This window comes from Drosophila santomea, chromosome 2L, assembly GCF_016746245.2.
Source record: "Drosophila santomea strain STO CAGO 1482 chromosome 2L, Prin_Dsan_1.1, whole genome shotgun sequence".
In the NCBI taxonomy this organism is placed as follows: Eukaryota; Metazoa; Arthropoda; class Insecta; order Diptera; family Drosophilidae; genus Drosophila; species Drosophila santomea.
The window spans coordinates 13,483,546-13,509,785 of NC_053016.2; the positions used below are offsets into that span (position 1 = coordinate 13,483,546).

At 44.2% G+C, this 26,240-nt stretch overlaps 1 protein-coding gene across 1 annotated transcript; it reads left to right on the forward strand.

Moving 5' to 3' along the window:
• Window positions 1-3,444: 3,444 nt before the first annotated feature.
• Window positions 3,445-23,376, forward strand: LOC120458521. The gene is made up of 4 exons (XM_039646193.2): window positions 3,445-3,976; window positions 21,557-21,739; window positions 21,804-21,913; window positions 21,986-23,376. The coding sequence occupies exons 2-4, from the start codon at window positions 21,557-21,559 to the stop codon at window positions 22,983-22,985; spliced, it is 1,293 nt and encodes a 430-aa protein (XP_039502127.2). The 5' UTR covers window positions 3,445-3,976; the 3' UTR covers window positions 22,986-23,376.
• Window positions 23,377-26,240: the final 2,864 nt, after the last annotated feature.

A 26,240-nucleotide genomic window follows, 5' to 3' on the forward strand; every position in this document is an offset into this window, starting at 1 on the left:
TTAAAACCACATTAGTTAAACGTGAAAATACACCGCTGAATATGCGTTGCTTTGGAAGTTTAAAGCGCATTATTAAAAGCGTTCTTGGCCCACACCGAAAGTCAGACTAAAACTATAAATATTTAGTGGCCAAAAAAGAAAATGTTTCGCATAATAAATCATCAAGCAATAATATATATTTAAAATGTGTATCCGAATGCAAAAAGCAAGCAACTAAAACGAAAATAAATAAAACGAGTTTGCTCTCGTTTAAACCAATATATTTTATTCATATGAAAGCAATCTTTTACATATAAAATTTAACGTTGTTAAAAATAACTTTTTTAACTGAATTAGTATCATTATTAATTCAAGGCACGCCAAGTAATTCATCGTTTAGCTGCTTTGCAGAACCTGATATCGAAGTCGCTTCATCAAGAGGTCGGGTCGGTAAATGAGTTATGAATCCTTGATATCCTTGACGCCTTTTCGCTTGACCTGGCGAGGGCGAGGCCACCTGGCTGCGATATGGCCAGGACATCGGCGGAAGTCCTCCCGCCCTTCCGTCCCTCGACCCACACTCCACGACCTGTCTCTGATCCAACTGCCGATGCCACCTGTTTGGGTCTCTGCAAGCTGTCGCCCCTCAGCTGCTGAAAGTTTTGTGTTTTGTGTTTTATTCGTTTTCGGCTTTAATAAGGACCTCCGCTAAGCCGCTCGTGGCACTTGCCACTTGAGCAGACGCCGCAATCGGAAGTTCTTGTTTATGACAGGGATACAAGATACTGAAGCCATCGGCCAGCCAGCCCATATCAGCTGCTTCACAGACGGTGCTTGATTTATACCCATCAATTGAGGCGATCTCGTTTAGGGTAAGTGATGTTTAGGCCTTAAACGTATATTTCTTTGCTCCGATGCAAACTAATTCGCTGTGCAATCTTTTCGGTACATCCAAAGCGGCCTTAACAGGCCTCCACTTAGTGGTAGGCCGTCTAAACAAATCATTTGAGCGCAAACTTCATCTCGGTTGCCTGCAACTTGATAGATGGCATGAATGGTAGTTCTCGTCTTGCACTTCTGCCACTTTTCGTTTTTATTTATGCTTTACAGCTACTATTTATAGGAAATGTGCTCAGCACGCAAAAAGTCGGTGCTTTTTGTACCAAAGGGGAAGTCGGAATCGCAACCCACTTGACAGACTTCGCTGCCATCCGGAGCAGATGCTGATGCTGATGCCGATGCAGATGCAGATGCAGATACAGTTGCTGATGCAGACACAGATACAGATACAAATATATACAGATGCAAACCAGCACAAGTGCACCTCGAGGCGAGTGTGTTTGTGCGATCCGAGCTCCAACATTTTTGTTTACAATTGGAGCACGTCTGTTTTGGCTGCGGCAGCTGCTGACCATTAGCCATTAACTTGCAGCCGGCCGAGCTGAGTTCGCAATTGCAACTCAATGCGCGTACAGGCCGAATTGCCAGGGCGGAACTCGAAAGAATTCTGTTTGTGTTTGGAAAATGATTTGAAAACATTGTTTCGCATTTTATATGCAATGCTTTTGTTTTCATTTCCATGCCACTTAATTATAAGTTCGATGGTAAGGGCATTTCAAATGCTACCTTAAGCGCTTTCGGTGGGGCGTCACGAACAGCTTCGTAGGCTTCACTGTATTTGCGCTGGACAAACACGCTGACTTCTGTAACTGGAGCATACCTTCGCCGCGGCTCCATCTTCCATCTTCATCTGGAGGAGAGCAGAGGGCCTGCATCCAAGGTGCCCGCCCCCAACTGGGCCGGTGTGTACTTTTCACACGGCTGTGTGAAAAGCGTGCTATGATACCATTTTCATGTCCACACAGTGCTACACAAATATTTAACCGTTGGTCAGAGGAATGCCACTTAGCTGCAAGATGTAACTTTTAGTGCCCCCGGGGTCGAGGACAAACTTAGATACCCTTCAGGTGGTCGGAAAGGGGTATATCCTAGGGCCAAACAATTTGAATACGCTTTATTAACGCCTTCGAACAGATCTTTATGTTCGGGAGTCTGTTGGCTCCAATGTGTATACAAAACCAGTATCAATTTGTTAAACGGCGACCTCTAATTAGGGTCTGATTCATGAATTCTTAATTGACCGCCCCGGGTCAGATGCAAACATAGATTGCCGTGCTCCGACTAATTAAATTACTCTCAAAAGGCAAACAAATAAAATTGGTTCCGCATTTTTCGGTCAGATTTTCACAACTCTGCGAGTCCATCAGCGACATCCCATCCACTCATCAACTTCATCTATCAAAAGTCTAATGAATTTTACTTGGCGCATCGGTTGCTTTTTTGCCTCCTTTTCATCTGCAAATTATCGAGCAACCAAAATGTGTTATTTATTTTTGTTTTGCGCTTCGCTGATGATAATTTCACTTTCATTAATAATTTTTGGACTTTTTGACTTTGTCATAATTAATTTTTCAACTTTTGCTTTTCGTTGTTGTTTCTGTGCGGTTTATAAACTCACGGTACATCATCAAACCGAAGCAATCTACATATGTAAGACTTTTTGGAATTGCATATTGAACTTTCTTTCGCCTTTTAAGGTTTGCTTAGTGCCAAAATTCAGGGCACTTTTATTTCCTGGGCTTAAAGTTACTAAATCGATCCTGCATATACTCGTATGAAAATAGGTGTTAGAAGGCATATTAAGGCTTAACTATTAAACATTTAAATGGTTCAATCAAAATGCTTCAACTTCAAAGTTCAATAGCAAAGTTCTTGAATTTTGTAGTACTTTAGTAACTAAATATACTGCTTATGCCGCACATATGCTAAATACATATGTACATATGATTACCAGCTAAAGAGTTGTGCTTTGGAAAACTCCCTGATTTATTACAAGTCCATAAACTCTAGCCGTGCCTCGCCCTTCAACTTTGGTCATTTATGTAGCGCTGCCCAAGCCCATCCGGCGTCGCTCGACCGCGAATCCCCATCCCCAACCCCATCCTCAGATTTCCACGAGGAAACCCACATGCCGGCGAAGACCAAGTCTGATTGGAAACCAGTTTTCCTCTCTCCGAAGTGAGCGAGCCGCAGACAGAACTAGTTCGCCCGCTCACACGCTCACTCGCCCACGAAGCGCCAACACACACCCACACTGGCTCCATTTTCCCGAAATCCATTCACCTAGCATTCATACTATTCACATGGTAACTTTGAATCAGATCAGCTAAGCCAAGTTCATTTAAATCTCCCATGGAAGCTATAAACCCAATACTAAACTAAAGTCCGAAAATATTAGTTATTAGTACGTTCAGGCAATGCCAAACTGGAAGTATCAGCGCTGCTTTGCGCCGATCAAGCTAGAGTTTCTCACAGTGCAGAGAGGCGAGAGCGAGCGCATACACATACACACATAAAAAGAGTATCTGAATGCGGCTCTCTGCGGGTTAGACCTCGCAGACGCTAGCGGTGCGGCTTCAGTGCGTCTGTAAACACTGCCGAGTGCGGTACTGAAGCGACATTAGCTCCGCTCGAAGATTCCCAATTCTGGGTGAACTGGCTAACGGTAGCAAGCCCATCCGAACGAAAGTGAATGTGCGTCCAGATCTAAAATAAAATTGGTACGGAAGCCAAACGAATATACAAGAATATACGAAGTGAACAAGTTCAGATAGAGAGATAGATTCAAAGTGCAGCGCTAAATAAAAAATCAGTGCAGCTGCTTCCTGAGTGCACCTGTTTCCCCAGCAGGGCGCACGTACGCATACGCACCTTTGGATACGCGAAGAAATGCGAAGTACACACGCTGTTGTGGTGTGCAGTGCTTGATAACTTAATGCCAAGCAGTCGAGCAGCAAAAGGGCCCTAAAAACAGTGCGACCTTGTCTTGTCTTCACCGGACTTCTTATACCCATAGGGCCATCCATCAAAGTCGGGCCCTAAGGTCTTGGGACTACACACAAATCACATTTGGATAATACAGCTCATACGCTAGAAGGTAAGCCCCAGTTGATCGCTGGTCCAGTTTTCGCTCTTCATCTAGAAAGTTTGATTGGTGGACGAGATCTAGTTCGGTCGATTTGTTTTCTTCTCGCCTTGGCGAAAGTCCAGAATGTTCACAGCCCATTCTCCTGCACTCAATTATCGAATTGCGATAAGATTCAGACAGTTTCGCTGGCCGGAGTTGATTGAACCCGCAACGGTAACCAAGTTGTTGGCCAGTCACTTCCTCCATTCCTGAGTTCATCTAGGGGATTACAATGCAAATACGGAATTCCTGAGCATCATTGTCCGGTTCTCGGCCTCCGACAAGTGTACATCCGTGGATATGCAACTCGACAATTTGCTCAGCATTTTTATGCAAATACTTCAAATTTCCATCGGGGGCCACACAGGCGGACAAAAGACCTTCCCAGCTATTTTGAAAATGCATAAACATTTCATGTAAATTTCTTGGTCGAGTGACTCTCTTAATTAGTCGACTTGGTTTGCTGGCCGATTATGAATGACACAAACTTTGGGTCTCGACTAAACATTTGATTTGATGTATATCTCGTATATCGTAGATTTCGGTGAGAAAATCCGTCTCTTTTGTTTCAAGCTCTGATGAATGATATCACTCAGTTCGGTAGCAAATATCATTGGGAATTTTCGATTAACAATGCCCCAATCGGATACACATGTGTATCATTTCATTTGTTTATGCTGTTTACTGTCAAACTCCTTGAAAAGCAGTGTTGCTAATTAATGCCAATTCCACATAAAATCATTGAGGGGTGAGATGCAATAATAAGTTAGCCATGTTTACCAGAAAAGCTCTCCGAAACGACCATGATTATGAATGGGGAAAATCCCAATGTCCAAAAGCGGTTGGTTTTGATTATAAATTGGCTAGCCTGAGGCGGTGGTTACCATCACTTTCTCGCAATTTTCAACGCAACCGCAGAAAAGTGTTGATATCGAATTGATTTCCTGTCCTCTCGGACACAGGAGCATTGTTTTCTTGTGGACACACTGAGGGGCAGGAGATTTCACATACCAAGCACGTATCCTCTGTGCGTTTGGGCCAACTTGTTGTCTTTGTTAGGTTCTATTTGGCTAATTAAAAATGCACGAGTACAATGCGCCCCAGAGGGCTCAACGTGCTGAGATCCCATCCCGAATTTCAGAAGACTACGTGAGAGAGGGATTACCTTTTTGGGCCTACCTGTGATCGTGTGCTACTGTCAAGTGCGGTTTCCTTCAGTTTAGCGCCTTTACCCTGGATTTTCGGAACAGGTAATACTACCAAATCTGTGCTTACCCGAAGTATCTTGTATTGCGCTGGATACGTGAGGCATGAAAAGGAAACTCGCCTCATTTAGTCTTCATATTGCACACACGTACTTGCGAGGGGCGTTTTAAAAGGAAGTAGTTCTATTGATTAATCGATGGAGTGAAGGATGTAGGGAAGTCGAGGGTGGTCTTCATAAGGGATCGCATATCTTTCACCGGAGATCTTGGCACTAACATTTCAATTCACTTTTATAGTGTTTGCAGTTGGATTTCAAAACCATGCGTAGCTTCTATCATATTTTCGTTTTAGAGCTCCATTCGAGTGAATGGTTCCACAAACAATTTGTATAATTCCTTCGGTAATTTATGCGTGGCTTTATAGCTTGAGGAAGTTGCTTGACTTCCATATACAGTTATGCACATTTAAGTCTATTGTTTCTCCATCGAACCAAAGGCACACCCGCACTGGCAATAAAAAGACAAAAGCATTTGTCAAACGAAAAAGAACTGTACAGAAATCGACATATGTATGTAAATGTTCGCTACCCGGATTTTTGTTTACACATATGTACATACGCGAGTAGTATTCTAAAGTATTCTGGCTATTAAATAAAGCCATTTATTCTACTCGAATTTTCCTAAACTATTTTATTTTATTTCACACCCAAAGTCATAAATTTTCTTGCGGAAAGTATTTAAACGTCGTCTTAAATTGATTTGCAATTTATTCAGTCTCGTTGGCAACACAATTTGATTCCGAAATATTCAAAATTCAATTGAATTGAATGCTGGCCCGAATCGGGGTTTTTTCTCTTATGTATATTATGCACTGCAGCCTCGTTTAACGTTTCTCGCTAACTCGGCTAAATTACAGCGAAAATCGCACGGAGTCAGCGGCTTCAAAATGGTAAATTCAATAAACAAGTTCAGCAGCGAAATGAAAAAAATAATATACGACTTCTTTAATATAAATGATGGCACAAAGTCAGCAAAAAACTGGAAGTTGGCGCTTTTACTCGTGGTTTTTCTATCTGCCGCTCTCAGTTGATATTTTTTGTTGACACTTTGTTTTGTTAACAATTAATTAACAAAAAACCAAGGTACACAAAGCCTGTTAACTGTTTGTTTGCGCACGGCAACCTGTGAAATGCGGTGCCGTAAAACAATTATAACGCCTTATGGCATCTGGGTTTTCTAGCACTACCGTGTATAATTCGAAGCGATTAGAGGTTGAGGAATTTGTGTTAAGTGATTCCGTATTGATTGGGCTTTCAGTGAAACTAGCATTAGTCATTAGAAGCACATTTGCATTGTAGATGGGTTACTGCGAAAAAAGAGCTTTCAGATTTAGTTGTACGAATGATCAGACAGTCTTCTTGTGATAGGAACATCTTGACTTGGAATATACCTTCCTCATTTTCCTAGATTGCCATCTTAGTTTCCCTTTGTTAGATTAGGTAATACAGTGTTTTACGACCAGACAAGTTCATCTGGAACTTTCTTCTGTCCAAGTGAGTTTCTTCGCCTCGCTTTTATCACTTTTTCCAGCAGATCAGATGATCCATTAGGGTCAAGCTGCTAACCTTTCGCTTTGAACTGAGGCCTCGTTAAACTTTCATTCGGCCGTAAATCCAACTGCGAAATGTATCTCACAGTGGCCATCTTATCGGCTGGGAAAATCGTTCTCGACACTGACTTTCCACCGCCGGATGGGCACACGTGACTCCGCAATCCGCCCACCTGAGGGGGCGACAGATTCTCACGCCTAAAAAGAAAAGCAAACTTGGCAGCTCGCATTTGTGGCTGTGCAAGTTGGACGAAACCGCAAAATGCAACCGCAAGTGATTTTGTTGCTGTTGACTTTGTTGGTGTGGCTGGTTGGTTCTGAGCTTCCCGATTCCCAGCAGCTATCCTGGGACAGGAATTTGCTGCCTCGGACTCTGGCTTAATGCACTGTGGGAATGCGGAATGTGGGGACCAAAAGTTGATTGACTCGCCACTGCTGTGGGGATTCATTAACTGCCCCTGCAAATGCAGCTTTTACTCGCCTTTAAATCGCTCGCAACCCCTCGATTCCCAGCTGGTTTCCACTACCTGGTAATCAATATGCGTGTAGCACCCATTCGACAGGGGGCAAAAAGTGCTAAAGGCCGGAAACTCGCTGGATTAAAGCCAGTGACGATTATAAAAAACTCTGTGCTGAGCCAATGAAAAAAAAAGAACCGAAAAAAAACTGAAAAGCTTTCCCACTTTGGAGCTCTATTTGAGCGTTATTAATATCCGCACATCAGTCACTGGCACAGCGGCTAAATACAAACACTTGGCCCAGAAATCCAGGGCCCAAAAACCAGAGCTCGAATAAGAATACAAAAAAACAAGTAGATTCTCCACACAATTGCACTCTTTGCACATCTCCTTCCACTGCCTTCCGCCATGGCCATGATAAATGAACCAAGCTAAAGGCCGTTGTGCCGCTCCAGCTGGACACTTGGACACTTGGACACTGGGCCACTTGGCCACTGGACGGGTGACAAGTTGACGTCTTTGTTGGCACATCGTGCGCTCCAAAAGGGAGGCTTCATGCAGGAAGCTCCACTGGAGTTCCAGTCCCTCCCAGGCGAGTTAATTGTGCGTTTGCAAATTTGTGTGAGAATCGGATTGGATAACACCACTGGTCCTTTGTCTTTGCCCGCTTCCTTTTCTTTTTGGGCCGACTTTTTGGCAGCTTACAGTTTGCATTGATTGGAAGCAGCTCCGTTTTGATTTGTGAGCTCCATGGGCGAACTTTGCGAGCACTGGCACTTTCGAGATATCAACTTGCAGATAAAAACGAGACCGTTCGGTGCCTTGAACCTCAGCTACTGCTCCACAAATATATATACATATAAGTGAATAATATGTGCACTTATCTTGCTTCGGCTGTAGTCTGAAATAGGAACAAGGCCTGCTGCAGATTCATCTGGCAGTCGCTTTCCCCGTAACCCGTAAGATAAACCATTCATCACAGAGGGCTCTTAATATAGAGCGCTGCTTAATATGAAAGCAACTTAATCGACACTCCAATAAACAAAACGAGGGGAGCAGCGAAGAAATATGGAAAATATTAATTGTCTGCGCTTAAGTGGAAGCCTCCTCCTCCTCCTCCAGCTTTCATCATATTTATGGAATATGCAAGAAAGAGTGGCATCAAAAATAAGTATTTCAGCCCCCGGTTGAGCGATATTCTGTTCTTTCAGTTCATAACTTCATTAGGGCGAGGCATGGCTCTTCACGGCATTTCGGTTTCTTTTGTATCTTCTAAAGTGGGCGAGCTGCAGATGCAGATGCATCTGGGGGCAACAAAAGAGTGTGGTGGTTTTTTAAGGCCGGGCGCATTTATTTAATGATTAGTTTTGGGCCTGTTGTGACGGGGAACGGGGAACGAGGCAGGCATTAGCGGGGAAACGCTTCAAGTGTGGGACAGTAATTTGTGTATTATTTTTAGCTGATTTATCCGAAACAAATGTGCAATTTGTGTGGGGGAAAAACTCAGTTTTGTTTTGGAATCCCACAGAAGACAATACAGCGACCTTGCGTTGGATCACAAACAACGATTTCCATGGCGAAAAGCGAAAAGCGCCTTTGTCTAGAATGGAAATTGAAATGCAATTTGGAAAAGCGCGCTCTTTATCTAAATAAGCGGCACGAAAACATTTTGTCGGTAAATCCATGTTGAAATTATTTATTGACAACCGCGAAAAACTGGAGTACAATACCTGGCAGGCTTCCAGGGAAAATTCAAACAAAATACCGCTGGCTTTTTGTAATTGTGTAACTCAGCACAAGCGGAATAAAAATTAAAAAAAAAAAAACCACGCGCTTTTGCTCTGAATTTATAATTTCCGTCGAGAGCTGAAAGCTTTATGATATTTTTTAGAGTTTACCCACTCGTTTTTTTTGGGGTTTCGTTTTGGTATATATTTTAAATTTATGAGGCGGCGAGAAAGTCCATAAAATATGACAGGATTTTTACAGATTTATGAATCGCTATTTCTTTTCAAAGAGCAGCGAAAAATGCAGTGAATTATTTAAAACAGCATATGGGGTTAATGCAGTTGATCAGTGGGAGCATGCATAATTTCGAACATTTTAATTAAATTGAACAATATGCCCAACCGGCAGCCACCGACTCTGGGATGCTCTTTTCACGCTATTAATGGTAAATTCAACTAGGCGAAATGGAGAGTCTTAAATAATCGATCCATTTATGAATACTCATTGAGCATCTGCAGCGAAGAGTCCGCGAATTATTGCTCATTGCGAAGTGAAAACCATTTATTTCCGTTTTTATTGCCTTGCAATATACATTCAAGTGCCGAATAATTCTGTTCTACGGCGAAAATAAATCACATTAATGCGCGTTATGAAAAATGCATAATTGATTAATTAATTGAACAACAATTGAGTTTAATTGAATGTCAAATCGAGATTTCCCCGCCACGCAATTGCTGTGGTCTTTATACCATAAGTGCCACTACATAAAGTTGGCTATAGCTTCCGACATGGCCAGGAAGATGTCAGGGGCATGCCGCATTAACGGTTAATACATCATCTCCGACTGAAAGCCAGCATAGCATACTTGCACTAAATACCGGAGTGGCAACTTTTTGCCTTGCTCAGATGCTGCCAAGTCATTTTCCAGGCGTAATAGCGACAAAATTGCCGAGGCCAATCACCTTCAGCCACTTGTCCCAGCAGCTGCAACTGCCACTTCCACCTTTGCTACTAACTTGGCTACTAACTTGGCAGCAGCGAAGAGCCAAGTCAAAGACCGCCAGTAAAAGCTCTACTCCAACATGGCCATGTGGCTAAGATCTGTCGTCGATCACGCGGCTCGTGCTGCAGCGGCTACGTCAAAGCGTGACAAATAGCCGCTGAATGGAGATGTTTACTTATGCCCTCCCCTCTTTTCCCACTTACTTCCGAACTTAGTCAGAGGCTTACTTAGTCATAGGTCTAGACTCCAGAGCTGGTAGCGTGCCCTATCGTTCAAGATGATCTCTATGATCATTTTGCTACTATCAGCTTTTGATATACCATATCAGCATATCAGTTTTAAATTTTTAACATCCATTCCCTTTATTTTTGAACCCAACTGCAGTGCACGTTTCATACATTACCCCAGACTGGTGTTTAAATAAACATGAATTATAGGATTAATTTAATGATGTTATGTTTAGCTTGTTATGGTTTCAATGTCGAGGAAGGAAATTCAAACTTGTTGCTGGGGCAGCATTAAATCGGCATTTAGCTGGGAACAAAAGCCACTGATAATCGGCAACTAAGATACCACAAACATGGCAAATGGGAAAAATGTTTATATAGTTTCGTACAGAATCCATTAACTGGCCGAGCTGAACCTAATTTGGCCCAATCTCGGATTCTGTTCAGCACCAGCAGAAGACCTGGGCCAAACACATTTCATGGGTAATTTCATTAGTACTTGGCTGGCAAAAATGTTGCTCCTTCCCTTTGGGAATTCGGGAAACAGAAAACCAGTTTAGTTTTGCCTCGCAGTTCCTCAGAAAAGCTGGCAAAAACGTCTACTAACGCAGCTTATGACTGGAGCTCATTAAAATACTGGAAAACTTACTATTTCGTTAGTTTTGCCCACGAGCAATGCCCAACTTTTGGTAATTTATGGCCCCATGAATAGAATAGTTACACAAAACACATTTTCTGGGCACCAGACACAATCAGCTTCCTGTTTGGCGTGGCCCACAATAAATGGAATGTCTGCTCTACAGACTCATATACAAAGGAATCCGTCCACTCATGCCGACAAATTGTCCAGTTGACAATATATCGCTTACCAAACAGTTTGTGAACGGATCGTAAATTTCTCCCGATTCGCTGCCAGTGAAAAAAAGGAATAAAAACTATTGGTGGACTACTTTTTGTGGCCACGACAGGAAGTGCCCCCCAGTGAATCAAGTGTAAGAGCGACTAATTGATAACTAAGAAAGGAAGAATTGAAAGGGAAAATGGGAAACTGATTGGTCACAATCCCTTGAAATCATGCCGTGCAAACAAACATTCTTTTCAAAGCAGCTATTGTGAATCTTGACTAATGACGGACAAATTCTGATGGGAACCTTGCTAAACATGACGATTGTGTGCACTGTGCTCATGATGATAAAGAACTTATAGTTCTTACTAGTATAATGAACAGAACAGACAGCTATAGAGAAGTATTTAAGAGATACATGAATTTAAAGAGCAGACGTGGGCTAGACGAGCACCTTTTGCCACATAAGAACGTGAAACCTTACATAATTATGCCAGCTTAAGAAGTCGGCAAGTAAGGGAGAGCGATCGACCCACACTCTTATCGTGGGCGATGCATCAACCTGCGGCTCTGACAACTAAGACCCTTTACCTAGAAAGATAAGCACACCTCTTTTCACACCTCTGGATCGACTCGGTTCGGCTCGGCTCCGTTTGTTTTCCAATTGTGGGCGTTGGCCTGAGACAAAGGTCGCACAATGCGGGCTAAACGAATCTCGTTAGCAGCATCTGACCTCCGAACTGTGCCATGCCAAGGATCCCAAGAAATGGACGCTCCACGGCATGGGAGCTGAGCCACATCCGAACCGGAAACGGCATACGGATCCAAACAAAACCGAAATCTGGACCGATAAAGAACGCATTTGCCTGTGGCACTCATTCAAATGGCTCCACAATCAAAGTGGCCGACGAACCGGATTTTTGAGTGGCGGGGAAAACGTCATCGTCGAGACTTCCACATTTTCACATTTCCCTGCCGCATTTTCCACATGTTGTGCACATGCACATGCGGATGGATATGCACACAGAACACAGCTAGCAGCTACCTGCTATTCCGGCTACCTCTGGAGAACTCAGCTCAACAAAGGCAGCTGGGACCTGTCTGATTTTCTCATAGCGAAATTCCCACACTGCGCCGTCGCAGTTGCAGTCTCAACGCCGCTATCTATGGATATGAATGTGCATTTGGATGCAGCGAAGGACTGCAAGTCAGCTGCCGGCTCAGCTTCCATTCGCCGTATCAAGTGAATCTCATGGATGCGAGTTGGCGTGGCCAAAGCATATGTGCGTGGCGAGATTGTTTTGCCGATGTGGCTCAGAACGCCGCGGCGTTCCCTATGCTACATGCTGTTTTCTTTTTGTTGTTGCTGATTTTCCCATATGGTTTTTCATAATGCAAACCCAGTGGCAGCTGTCGCGTGGCCATGGGAAACTGGCCAGGGAAACAGTTGCAGGTTGCACTTTGCATGGCGGACAGCCGTCCGATTGATTAATGGTGTGGGAACTAAATGCTCGAGCAAGTCTATTAAAAGCTGCCTTCGTGCCTTAAAGGTTCAGTGCGCTAGACATTTTATTGCGCTGGTAAAATTAAAGCAAATTTCTTAAGCTTTAAGAAGAGCCTAAGCTCACTTACTTGCCACCCCACGGCCTTCAACGGCGCTCTGAGGAATTCAACAATCAAGAGGAATTCGAAACCGAAAACGTTTCCTGTTACCTTAAGCCGAATTCTATTTTAAACATTGCCCAATTGAAAAATAAAAATAATATTTTATAACACGTCCAGTTAGTAATTTGATATTTTTTTGCAAATACTTGTACTGTAAGTTTGTGAAAGTTTCTTTCATATTTGTTTTTGCACTGACCTATAATTATTGGACAAACTTTTCAAACTTATACAGGGTTTCACTAATCGATTGTATTTCCACAATTTCCTTTTCGTTGCAGGTAAGCACAGCTGGCAGCTCTTCTATAAGGCGGGAAAACTATTTATAAGGTAACTTGAGCAGTGCTTCGCTGGCTTAGCAACAGGCCACTTGCGGAATGCCTGAAATGACAAGACAAATAAAAATTAATAGCTGAGATGGCGGAGACGAGTCCGATTCCATCTTCCCTCTTCCCCAGTCCCCAGTCCCCTTTCCTCATTCTTTTTTATTTTTTTTGCCCCAGATTTCGCCCTAACTTGGGTTTTGCCCTGCTCCTTTGGCGGCTTGTTTGCCTTTCAGTCGAGGCTTTTTCCCTTGTGTGCCGGGTTCTTTGTTGGTTTTGTTCGCGGGTCAGGCCAAAAATTATATGCAAACCTCTGCCCCATCCGAATGTATTTTCAAAACACAGCTATGTATACACGTTTTGCGTAATGCGACAGCGGTTGAAAGCGCTGTCCTCCTTTTAATAGTCTTGAATTCCTGAGCAAATAATTTGACGGCAAATAGTGCCCCATGCCAATGGCCAGAGACAAAAAACCCGAAAAGGGAGCCGGCCTAAAGTGACAGTGAGATGAGGAAGGACAAGAGAATTTAAGGTATTTATCTATTAAAGATATCCTTCGGGCGTTTAGTAAAACCGAAAGCCTTTAACTTTAATTAGATAATTCGACAAATGCGGCTGAGTAGCAGCCAACGAGACATTCGGCATGAACGCAATTGGGACTTGAGGTTGGGAAACCATTTCTCTAATTCTAATTCACTTTTCTAATAGCCTCAAATGCAGGTAGTTCCGCATTCCCTAATGGGAATAGGAATGGGAAAACTAACAGTTAAATGTGTAAATTCTCATTGGCGTCTAATTGAATTTCCGTACTTCACGTGGCACAATTAATGTTTACACTTCCTGTTTTCCACACGCACCGAACCTACCAAAAACATTGAGTAGGACGGAAAGGAAATGAGTGTCGGCCTCCATTTCCCCCAGTGCAACCAGAACCATAGTTTGTTTTCACGGCAGCGTGTGTCGATGTTTGGCTAAAAAACTTAACTTACTTGGCTGTGCGCACATGGAACTCAATCAGCGGAGGAAACATATCAAATTAATTCTTGTCCCTCTGGGCACACGTTTAATGTTGAGAAATGCAGAAGCTCTAGGCAATATCGCATGTGGTTGAAGGATCCATCTTCGACCTCATCTAATATACAATTCACCCAAAAGTAATATGTATCACTTTGCCTAAACTTTTCGCTTACTGGCGAAAAAGTGGCGGAAGAAATGTAAGGCGTTGTGGCTGGAATGATGCAGCCACATCCTCACCCACATCCACACCAGTGACAATTGTTGGTACGTGCAGAAGGATACGTCAATTTGAGGAATTTTCGTATTCAGCAGAAAGGCAAAGGACGAACCACCACTATATGGAATGTCTCCAGCAGAAGTGTCGACTCCGAGGAGTCCAATTATCCCGCCTCTGATTGCTATGCCAAATGTACAATCAAATCAGCATTTCCTTTTCCCAGTACGGTCCACACACGAGTAAATATGGACCACAAGAGCACAATTTATATATATCCAGCATTATTTAGCATAACGATGGAATTTGCTGTTTTTCCAAGCAACCGGCTACCGGATGTCAAATGCATTTCGAACCAGTTTCCAGCGATGGGCGATGCAAAAACCATCGGCATCGCAGCAGCTATAAATCATATCTAAAAGAATTTATGCAGCAGGCAAATTCCACCGCTTGCAACACGTTTCCACTCAACAGGTTGCATGCTCGATCCAGCGGAAGTGGCTGGAAAACGCTTCAAGTCGCGCCTTCTATCCGCTCCGCTCCTGTTCTGTTCCCTGCCCCCTGTCTTCCCGTCTCTTAATGATTGGGAAGTGGTCTTTCAATTCAAATTCCACATGCACTTCCTGTTTGCTGTGTCTAGGATGCACTCCGTCTCGAACCACTGGCTGTGTTTAAGTAATTGGTTGCTAGAGTTAACACTATCTAAGTACATTAGAGGATACACTTATATGGATTTATTAAATTAATCAAATCATCCGGATTTTAAAATCCCCTAAAGAGATGCTTAAGAGCTTGCCTGAAGTCATCTGCATTTGTTGCGAAAAACAAACAGCCTTATTAATGATTTTAAAGTTATTTCTGGCGCAAATAGTTTAAGTATGTGCTTGCAATGCTATTAATTGCACTCAAATTTATACGCGGCATAACTTATTCTAGAGAAAATCATATGCAATTATCAGCCTGGTCCTAAATCATCTCTTCTACGCCCACCTCCATAAATACATCCCATATGCTGCGAGCTGAATTTATGAGCGCTCCAAAACTTTTCGCTCTAAAGTATGCAATGGCGAATTGGGCGCCATGTGGGTGTGTGTGTGTGTGTGTTTGTGTATGTGCCTCCACATATGTGTGCTATGTTCATGTGTATGAGTGTGGGGGCAACTCCACGTGCTTCTGGAGGTGTGTGCCAATGCTCCACTGCATTCGATTCAATTTCATAGTTGATTCTCTCACCTACGCAAAATTTACGACACTTTTAAAATGTGCAATTTATGAACGGATGGAAGGAAGGAAGGAAGGATCCAGGCCTTCTCATGTGTGAGTCCTGGCTTCTCGCATCCTTGCCTTAAAAATAGGGCAAAACTGCTGTGCTAAAATTGTAATTCGGGCATTGTATAAGTTGCCTTTTCGGTTTCACTTGAAAATGATTTACAAAAGCATGACTAACGAAGTTTGCTCAGCAAACAATGCTGCATGCGAAGAACGGCGAACAATTTTGTAATTCTGGGGCTTAAAAGGAGTTGCACGATCTGGAGTAAGGCTTTTAATCTAACCGTTTTTTGGGTTTGGTCAAGTATTATCCGAACTGAAAAACGGACAATATTCCTGGCTCTGATATGAAATGAACCGAGTCGGAAATCTGGCTTGATGAAAGATGCAGTTGCACATCTGGCAAAGGAAATGACCCATATAATTATCGATTGGAGTGCGAATTGCAAACGAAATGCCGCAATGTATGCAAATGATGAGGTGACAAAAACGCGGCAAATGCAGTATCTACTGCTGTCACTGCTGTTAGTTGACCACAAACTTTTAACACTTTCGCCGGATGCAACATGCAGAAGGTCTAATGGAAAATGGGATGCCCAAAAGTATGCTCCAAATAATTGGGAATTATTTCTGCTGTCACTGTGATGTCGCCGTTTCCGCTTCCTGTCCTCGTCAGTCTGTGAGTGTGTGTGTGTGTCTGTGTCTGTGTGAGCTTTGACATGGGGACATCATCTACGCATCCCTGGGTCCTTGAACAAATGCTCTCCCCGCCGGGCACTGCAGCTTACCTCTCACTTTATGCTTACATAATTTCCAAAACATAATTTCCCCGTACGCTCATGGAGGGGCCTGCTGGCATGTTAATCTACCAGCTCTTGTTTTGCATAATAACTGGGCGGGTAGTTGGGCTTCTCTGTTCTCCAAAGGGCGTCGCTTAAATATGCTGAAATTGCGCCCCAGGCCGGGAATGTTGATGCTGGGAACGACGCGAAGCTATGAAATAAATTGGTCTGAGCCAGTGAGTAAAAACACAGGAAGCCCAAGTGCATTTGTTATAAGCTAGAATCAAACACTAGAAAAATCCTATTCGATATGCACAATGAACTCTCAAATGATTCAATCAAAAAACAAAAAATATACTTTTTTAAAATAAGTCATTTCAGGATGCAAATATTTTGGCTAGTGTGGTCCTCTATGAAATATGAAAGATGTTTAATTCGCTGCGTCGTGATAACTTGCAGCCACAACTGGTCTTTATTGTTAGAGCTACTCTTAATTTCGCTTCATACTCGACTGGCGCCCTTTCTGCCCTTTTGACTCTATTTTGAGCGGCATCCTTGGTGCAGCACCTGCATCCCACATTCCACATCCTGCATCCTACATCCAGCAGCGAGCAGCGAGCATTTCCCATTTAGCTTCTCTTGAAGTCCGAGCTCGTTCTTGGTTACCCAGCTAACATTTTAATGAGGAACGCCCCGTTTGGTGTAATGCGTTTTTAACGCTTTTGTGCTGAAAAGTAAAACAAAAGGCGCTACAGCATGAGTTAAACAAAGCCAAATCTGCCCGTTCGCCAATTAACGGCTTAAAGGAATCGGCCCGGAAATTAACCCTTCTGCCCTCAAATGCGGTCGAGGCGGGGAAAAGTTGATTAAAAGTAAAATTTCATTTTGATATTGTTGTTTAACTTTTTGCTCTGCTGAGCGAGTGCCCCGGCACGGCGCCTTATACTATGCAACACTTTTTTACATTCTGTACATTTTGTTTTTTGCATTTTTAATGCCATAAAAAAATGGCCGGCTAAGCGGCTTACAAAGCCGAGCGGAAGGCAATAAAAAATGGTTAAGGAGCGGCTTTATGCCACCGAAGATAAATAAATACCCCGCTTAAGCATTGCATTATAAATGTTAGTGAGACAGCGAGAGTTTTCAAACTAATTTGTTCTGCCACTTTTTGTGGCTTTTATTTTATGTTAGCACTGTGAAAATAGTTTGTGCCATTTTTTTATCCCCACTGTTTGTGTTAATTGGTCAGCGTGGTCGAGTACGAAACATATTTCATGTTTTTTTCCTCCGTTCACTATTTGAATTGAAGGCGTCTGCAAAAAGTACATCAACTGAATCAGAACTTTCAATTTGCCCGTTTATTTAGCTGCTTAGCGGTTTCCCATAAAGCTATTATCCCAAAAATAGAACCGAAGTTTGTAATGAAAAATCCAAGCTGGCTGCGCATAAATTAACCGTAAAGCGAAACACCGAAAATCACTCAACTAAGAATCCGCAAAGAAAATGAAAAAAGAAAATCTGTGGCAATGCTTCGCTGGCCATCGAGGCAAAGTGAGCTAGAACATGGTGGCCCCAAAGTGGGTACATCGAAAAGGGCCTCTGCCAGGCAATAAACAATTTGCCATTAAAACGGTTGACTTAATTGACTTTTGCAAGTCAATTTCATTAATTACATTTGGCAAAAAAGAAATCAAACGCGATTTATTATCAAAAGCATCGGCCCATTGCAAGCGAATTTCCTGCCATATGGCAGATGCATCAAATATGCAAGTAGGCGCACATATGTGTAAAATCAGGTTGTTAAAATATTTACTTCTGTCATTTTTCAGTCAGTTTCGCAGTCAAACCAGTGGCCAGGTACACTTTCGCATTTACATTTATTTGCCGGTTTGATTTCATTTTCATCGGCACTATTTGCATACAATCTGCAAGCGATGCACTTTATAAATCTCCATTAAATTGCCAACCATTGAGTTAATACGACGGCACACAATTAACAGCTGACATCTCTATGAAAATGTTTTGATAGCATATGCGTGGTGCGTTTGTTGACTTTCAGTAACCTTTTTGCCAGTGCTACATACAAATGATCTATCTTGTTTACTTTGCCCCTTTAAAGAGTGCCATTTTTCACTATCCTGGCAATCCTTGGTCCTTGCCAGCCCGACAATGCAGGCAATGGCCACATTTGGCGAATACGCCGAGTCTGTCGTCGTTTGTCTCGCATCCATCCATTCATTCATCTATTCATCCGTTCCGACCTCTCGGATCCTGTCTTTGATTAATAAAGAAAACGCAACATGGCAGTCAAATCTTAGCAGACACGTCAGCCGAGTTATTCGGAGAATTCCCGTGCCTTTTTCGCACTTAAAGTATCTTTCCTTGTTCTTCAGCAGCGAAAAATGTCCTTAGTCTCACAGCCATTCCTTCAGACCCTTGCTGACTTATTTTTAGTCCCTTTTTCTAGTCTGCTGGCCATGAAAGTATTTGCTTGTTCCCTGCGCTGCTGTTGTAATTCAATCAATAATCCTTTTGGTCGTTTGCCTCTCGAATGTGTGAAAATGATAAAGGACACGGCCCCAGCTCCGATAAACTTTCAAATATATAACTGCAAACTTTGTGCTGCTCAGCAACAAGTTCAAGGACATTGATTCCATGTTGAATGTCAGGGAAGCAGGCTTTATGACTCTTGACGCGGAAAAGCCTTGCCTTTTTCCAGTTAGATATGGATACGTGAGTCGCCACAATTTCTGCTTTAAACCCAACATCACGATCCATATGATATGATGATGTGCAATATCATTTAAGACTGGTCGAGTTTTACTTGCCTTTAATATCAATCTGTATGAATGTGAAAATATTTGTCTGTGCCAAAAGTAGCAGGAACCTCTCAGCCGTGAGCGATGCTGTCATCTCCTTGGGTGGAAACGTTTACGATTTCCTCGCCAAGAAGTTGAAATTAAAACATTCCTCGCAAGTTGGAGCATCTTTCAGCATCCGACTCCTTCACGTCGCCAGCTGCTTTTTATTGCCTCTTTTGTTTCTTGCCAGCAGTTGTAAGTTCTGTAATGTAATGTCTGTCTGCCAGTTACTTACTGACTGCTCCGTCTCGCACTGTGTCTCCTGCGATACAGCGTTCCTTGTGGAATTTATGCGACTTCTCCAGCACTTTAAGGACCGACTCAAGTGGGCGTGGCACCTTCAGCCGCTCCTATCGATGGCATAATTGGAAAAGTTCGGGAACACAGTGTCTCAGTTAAAACCCAATGAGAGGTCACTCACTGCTAGTTGTTCCGCAGTGATGGCTATAAATCTTTAACTAATATCCACTTAACTGGCGTCATTCTTGGCTCTTGCCACCTCAAACCAGAATCTTTCTGCCAGGATTCCCCATTTTCCTCCACCTTGATCCTTGTTCCTTTGCTTTCAACTTATTTGCCGTGTCCAGAGGGTCCTGAAATTGTTATGCGAATTTCTAATTCAATTTCCCATAAAATAATATTCTTGATTTCCTTCTGTCACTTTTACTCATCTTCAACTTTGCAACTTTATTGGATTTGTTTTTATTATTTTCTGGCAATTTTTTTTTTTTGGTGGGGGAAATTGGTTGATTTGCAATTGGAGGCAGCAAAGTGCTTTTCACTGACCCTCAATTCGCTCATCGTTCTGAATGCCAGGATTTTTTGTTCAACCTTATAATCCCATGGGTCTTGGATAACATTTGGATCTCTGTCGTTAAGACAGTTGTCTGCGTTGAATGATAGGGAAAATTAGTTTTTAACAACAATCGAGCTTTTTACATTTGATATGCACTTCTATTGTCGTCTGAGACTTTTAGATGCGACTTTCAACTTTATGTAGTTTTTATGAGATTTTCCCAGCACTCGCACTCGCACTCGCGACTAAGATGAAGTAGGCGGGCTGGAGAGTTCAATTTTGCCGTGACCCAAACAGCAACTTGGCGTGAAATTCTGCAACATTAGCCGCTAATTGCGGGAACGGCAGACGCCGGCACTTGAGCGTTCTAACTGCTCCTCGTTCCCAATCCCCGCCAGCCACAAATTCACAGTTTGCACTGCTCCAGCGGTCCGCTGCGGTTCACTTGCTCCAGCGACTGCGACTGCGACTGGCGGGTCCGGTTCTAATTAATGGTGGATGAGATGGGATGGGAGACCAGCAATCATTGCTGCACTGCTGCCCCCCAAACTTTCCACATTTCAATTAAATATGGCTCGGTTCCAATATGCTTCGCCCACACCAGACGACACACAGTCGATATATAGTTATGTATATGCATATGCATATGTATATAGGAAAGTATAGGGAAATGGAGAGAGCTCGATGGGGATTGCATAACCGGATGTTGAGCCAGGGCTATCCCACCAACTTCCGCTTGCAATCGCCTCACAATGCGGCACGCCTCGAATGAATCTCAATGCCTCGCTGGTTTGGGGAGGGAAAAACATCAGTATTTAGTTGGGTCGCGGATCGGGGCTCTAGGTTACAGGGCTTTCAATCAAATGTCAGGCGGCAATTTTCCCCGATGCACGGCCCATTTAGTCCATTCATGCCTCATTGTCACCGCCATGGAGGGTGCCACGATGTGAGGCTGCGAGTCTGGGAACCCTTTATTAATTTCACTTCATCATCCCCCAGTTGCAGCACTCCCCATCCCTATCCATTGCCTTCGAGTGGTGCTTCGGCTGAGGAGGACACTCTCCTCAATGTCTTCCCCCTCATTTACATGCCTCAATGAGCGTTGGCGGCTGCCTGAAAGTGGCTGCATTCATCGGGGATTGAACAAAGTTGCCCTACAGAGCCCCCATATTTGCCTACACGGCGAGTAAATCATATTCATGATGCCCCTCTCAGTTTTATAGGGGGTATATTTAATTATTCCCTATAAACAGGGCTTTTGATTGCCTGAGAAGGAAGTATTTTGTTACGTCTATATAATATTTGTATCTTATTATTATATAGGTGTAAAGAGATTGTATTTTTATGCTTATGCTGTATGCAGTCTGCTTTCATTTTTCCATGTGTACTCCCCGCTTAAAGCAAACCGGATGCGGCAACTTCATTTAGAGTAGCAAGTGCTCGCCGAGTTTTCCAGGAAGCACTCATTATGAATAAGACAAAAGTTCGGGGTATCCGCAACCATATGACCATATGACTAACCCGCATCTCCTTGCCCATCCTCCACTTGCAGATGCTAAAGCACGTGCAAATCTCGCCGCTGCGGAATCGATCCGATTCGGTGTCCCTTCGCTCCTCCAGCCACGCCTCCTCGTGCGCCAGCTCCATGTGCGGCAGTCCGGAGCCGCCGGCGGAGCTGCAGAGGACGCCCTCGAGGGCCTCCAGTTACTCCAGCCTCAACGAGCAGCTGCCACAGGTGAGTCCTACAAGAAAATGCTCTTGGCGAACCCATCACTCATGCGACATTTTCCCGCCCACAGACGACAATCAAGGTGTACACAAACTGCCTAAAGATCGACATCGAGTACAAGACCCTGGGCATCCAGTGGGACACCACCAGCAAGGAGGTGATTGGCCAGCTGCTAAGACGGTAAGCATATTGCTCTCGTTCGCCGCTGCTGAATACATATTTAATTCGATTTAACTTTCAATTTGATTGCAGCCTCAAGATGCGGCATCGCGATCCACGCCTGTTCTACCTCTCCATGGAGGTAGCTGTGCGTCGGGCCGGAGTGAAGACCATCTTGGTGCTGGACGACGACACCCGGCCGGCCATCATGCAGGCCTGTCATCCGAAGGGCGAGTCCCGCTTCTGCCTGCAGCTGAAGCCAGGTGGCCTCATCCGCGTCCACACCTCCGCGCTGCAGCCCAGCTCCCAGTACAAGTCGCTGGTCATCAGCGAGGAGACCACCTGCGACGAGCTGCTGCACCTGCTCCTCGGCTGCTACAGTTCGCCCGAGCCGGTGGAGAACTTCTCGCTGTACGAGGTGTGTCCCGGCCAGGAGTGCCAGCGAAAACTGCACCCGGACGACCTGCCACTGCGCACCCAGATGGAGCGCATGAAGCGCGGCGAGGGCTGCCACTTCCTGGTGCGCCGCACGCCCAACTACGCCCGCCGGCGCCAGCTGCTGGCCAATCTGAACGAGGCGATTGGCCAGGCGGCGGAGGCGGCAGATGATGCCACCAGTCTGCTGGAGCTGTCCTTGGAGTCGGACATCTCGCTGTCCGAGGATCTGCGAAGCTGCAGCAGCAGCGAGGATGCGGAGGACGCGGACGAGTGCGCCAGCAGCTCCGGCTCCTCGGACAACTCGACGGAGTGTGCTCTGCGCCGGGACTTTTACCTCCACACCACGCCCGCAGCTCCAGCTCCAGTTGTGCCCCAGGTGGCGGTGGCCGTGTCACCCGCTCGAGTCTACAGTCCCGTGTACAATATACGGGAGATTCGCACCGCCTCGCACTCGTTCTCGTCGCTGGGAAAGGACAAGAAGCTGCTGGACATCCACATGAACGCCCGCTTTGCGTCCGGAGGAGTCTACGGCAGACTGATGCCCGTGGCGGAGACGGAGACCCAGGACATGAACGGCAACACCAGCACCAAGCTCACGGCGGAGGCCGTCAACAACAATCCGGCCAAGGGCCTGGGACACTTTGTCTACCTGTAGCGAATTGGTCAGTGGGAGTGCAACCCGTACAATGAGCCCCAAAAATGAGAGAAGATATCGAGTACCGTTTGGACCAAAGATGCATTTGTAGTTTAAGCCGCTAGAGTGGGAAATGTAAATAGGGAATATGCCTGCGAGTAAAGTAACCTAAGATTAGCTACGATTAGTTTTTTGTTTAGTTTTTCCTACGCTACGAAAGATACTTTGTCCTTAGTGTAATGCAAAGAAACCATCTGCTAACAATCCCAAATCAATGGAGTCTATAGCTTAACGCTTTAGTTCCGCAACTAAAGCTTCGATAAGAGTATGAATCTGGATAGCTTGTGGCTAACATTCGTGTGTAAAAACCAAAAGATATTTTAATAATAAGAACTAATTATGTACAAGCTGATCACATCTCTCGTTCAATTCAATGGGGAGCTATGGCAGTGTGCGAATGGCCACTCACCTGGATTATGTCTCCGGTACGTTTTTAATTGTACTTAAATCAAGTTAAACACGTGAACGCCACGGCAAACGGCCGTATAAATAGGCCGCAATTAATGCAGCCAGCCACGCAATTTGTACTTCGGGGAATGGACGGATCCGGGTCCGGGTTCGGGTCCTCGTCCGGATTTTCACCCTCCGTCTCCGTTCCGCTGGCGGCTTACGGCGAATGATTTATGCGGCGTATGCGTAATTTTCAGAGCCATAAGCTTTTCTCTTTTAAATGAGCTTACTTTACATAATGATCGAGGGGTTTTTTGGTTTTCGTGTTTCGTATAGCAAGGAATGACTTTTCGAGGGCCGTCGTCCGGAACTGCCATTTATCGAACCGAAGCGAGTCGAATCGCCTGGCCCTTTTACTAATTTATTAACAATGGGTCGCTTTCGGGTCAGATTAAAAATCAACAAAATTTTCCAATCAAATCCAGTTTGCTGCATCCTAAAATAATAGCTCTTCCCATCTAGAAGAAATCCTTTTAGAACCCCCAAAGAAAAGGGGTTTCGCTCGCTGCTCAAATTGAAAAGCCGAGCCGAGTCGAGAGTTTTTGTTTTGTTTTCGGCTGCTCATTTAGCAGAACTTTAAATCTGAGACTTGTATCTAAATTGAATTGCGAAACTCATGAAAAATGCAAGCCGAGTCCAGTCGGAAACGGCTGTGCAAACGGAAGCGGAAATGCTAAACAGGCTGCTCTGCTCCGCTGGCCGGCGTAATAACTTAAGCACTTTATAAGTCGAATTTCAAATTTTCAGACTGAAATCTCGCCCGGATGCAGTGGCTGCACTTCAATTTCAGCAAAACTTCAGAGGCTGCTGCATTCGAGATAACTGTCTGTCATTCTGGGGGTCGGCGAGTATTCAGATTTTCAGTACGGAACGATGGCACGGTGGGGACATCAATGCAAGCACATGTACACTAGTAGTAGCTGTGGCAACCTCTGATTTTCGGCAGTTTTGCTGAGAGCCTGTCCAGATTGCCGTATGGGCAGTTCAGTAAGTTGACTTCCCCCCCAACTGCCATCCTACCAAAATGGAGACTGTTCGAAAAAAGAGAAATAAAAATTGGAAAAGAATTGGGAAAGAAAAAATGCCTCACCAGGGAATCAGAAGCGAGCAGCAGGCAGCTCCATCAGGTGATGGCATCGGGCAAGTTTACGAGTATTTTGCATTCTGCCGGGCCTGCAGGCCGAGATGCAATCACTCTTGGCCAAAGAATGAAAAGTTGCTGCAACTTGTATTTGTCTTTCGCATTACACTCAATATATTTCATTCAAATTAATTTCGAGAGCACACACAAACACACAGGGAGCCCAGCTCTTGCCGTCGGCAGTTGTCCAATCCCGAGTTGTTCTGACAAATCCAATGCTCTCCACTTGCTGGAGAAACTTGCCACTTGCCAGTTGGCACTTGCCACCTAACTTCTTGGAGGGATTGGGCTCGTGACTGAGTGCAAAACTTTCCCAAATGGCTGGGATATGAGCAAAGTTTTGTGTTTGTGCAAGATTGAAAGCCGGGCTAAAAGCGAGTCGCATAAAAATAGCTTGGTTCTGGCCACGGCCGCTTGTCTAATCACCCACGCAACGGAAACTCAACTCGCACAAAGCCGAATCAAAGTTGCAACGTGTAACTCGTTCGACTAATTGCCATAAGCCGTTAGGTAAATTTGTACACGCTTTTTGCCGTTCCCCCGGTCAAACTGTTATTTTTGCACAACTAATCGGATTAGTGGACATTCCCGTCCCAGTTTTAGTCCCAGTCCATGGATCCCACCCAAGCACATGTTCTCCTCGAATCCTCCTACTCCTCCTTGGCAGCCTCCACGTCTCCCAGGGCTTTGTTGCACTTGACTTCGGCGACGGACGCAACTTTTCACTTCGCCGATTCGTAATCCATTCGACGCTCCAAGCTTGTGTCAACGGCTCAAACACAGCAAATTAATTTCCACTGCTTCTGGCAAATTATGACTGCCTTCCCACTCCCTCTGGCAGCTGCCATGCTGGCCTATTCAAATAGCAAGTTTAGTGTCAATGAGTTAAGCTGACCGGCTTTTTAATTAAAAAGCCATTGCATAAATTACTCCACATCAGCTCCAGGGATTTGGATTCCGATCAATTACGCCCCGGGCTCGATAAACAGTTTGCCATGGTTTATCAGCTGGTTAGATGAGATTGTCCGCCTGTCTAGCTGGAATTATGAGCCTTTTGAGCAGGTTTTTGGTTACAAATAAAATGGTAATTGAATTAAAAACAATACGATTTATAATATATAATTATTGTTTACCCTTACCTATGCAGATACCAAACAAATTACCAGTATACCCAAGCATTATTAAACGAATACCATTTTCCTTACCTGACTAAGGCAACATTCCAACATATTTAACGGCAGCATATCGAACGCCATTTACAAAAGACAAAGTTTATGAATAAAAACGCGGCCAATCAAAGGCGAAGTCCTCACTCCTTTGAGGTCCTTTTGCAGAAATAGTTTGACACAGTTTTTGCAACGCTCTTTGCATTACAAAGCATTGTGGAGAAGCGGAAGGAGAAAAGAATCGCAAACAGCAAACAAACAACGAGTTTCAAGAGATTTTTACACAGATTTTTGGTTTTTAATTTGCGCCAACGTCAGACCATCCAGTTAATTGAGTTTTTCTCTCGAGAATTTACTGCAGCGTTTTTCCCATTTGACTTACGAGTCTGTGAGTCTGCGAGTCTGACAACAAATTGCAGTGCTAAGCAAAAAATTCGACCACTTTTAATGCAGCCGCCT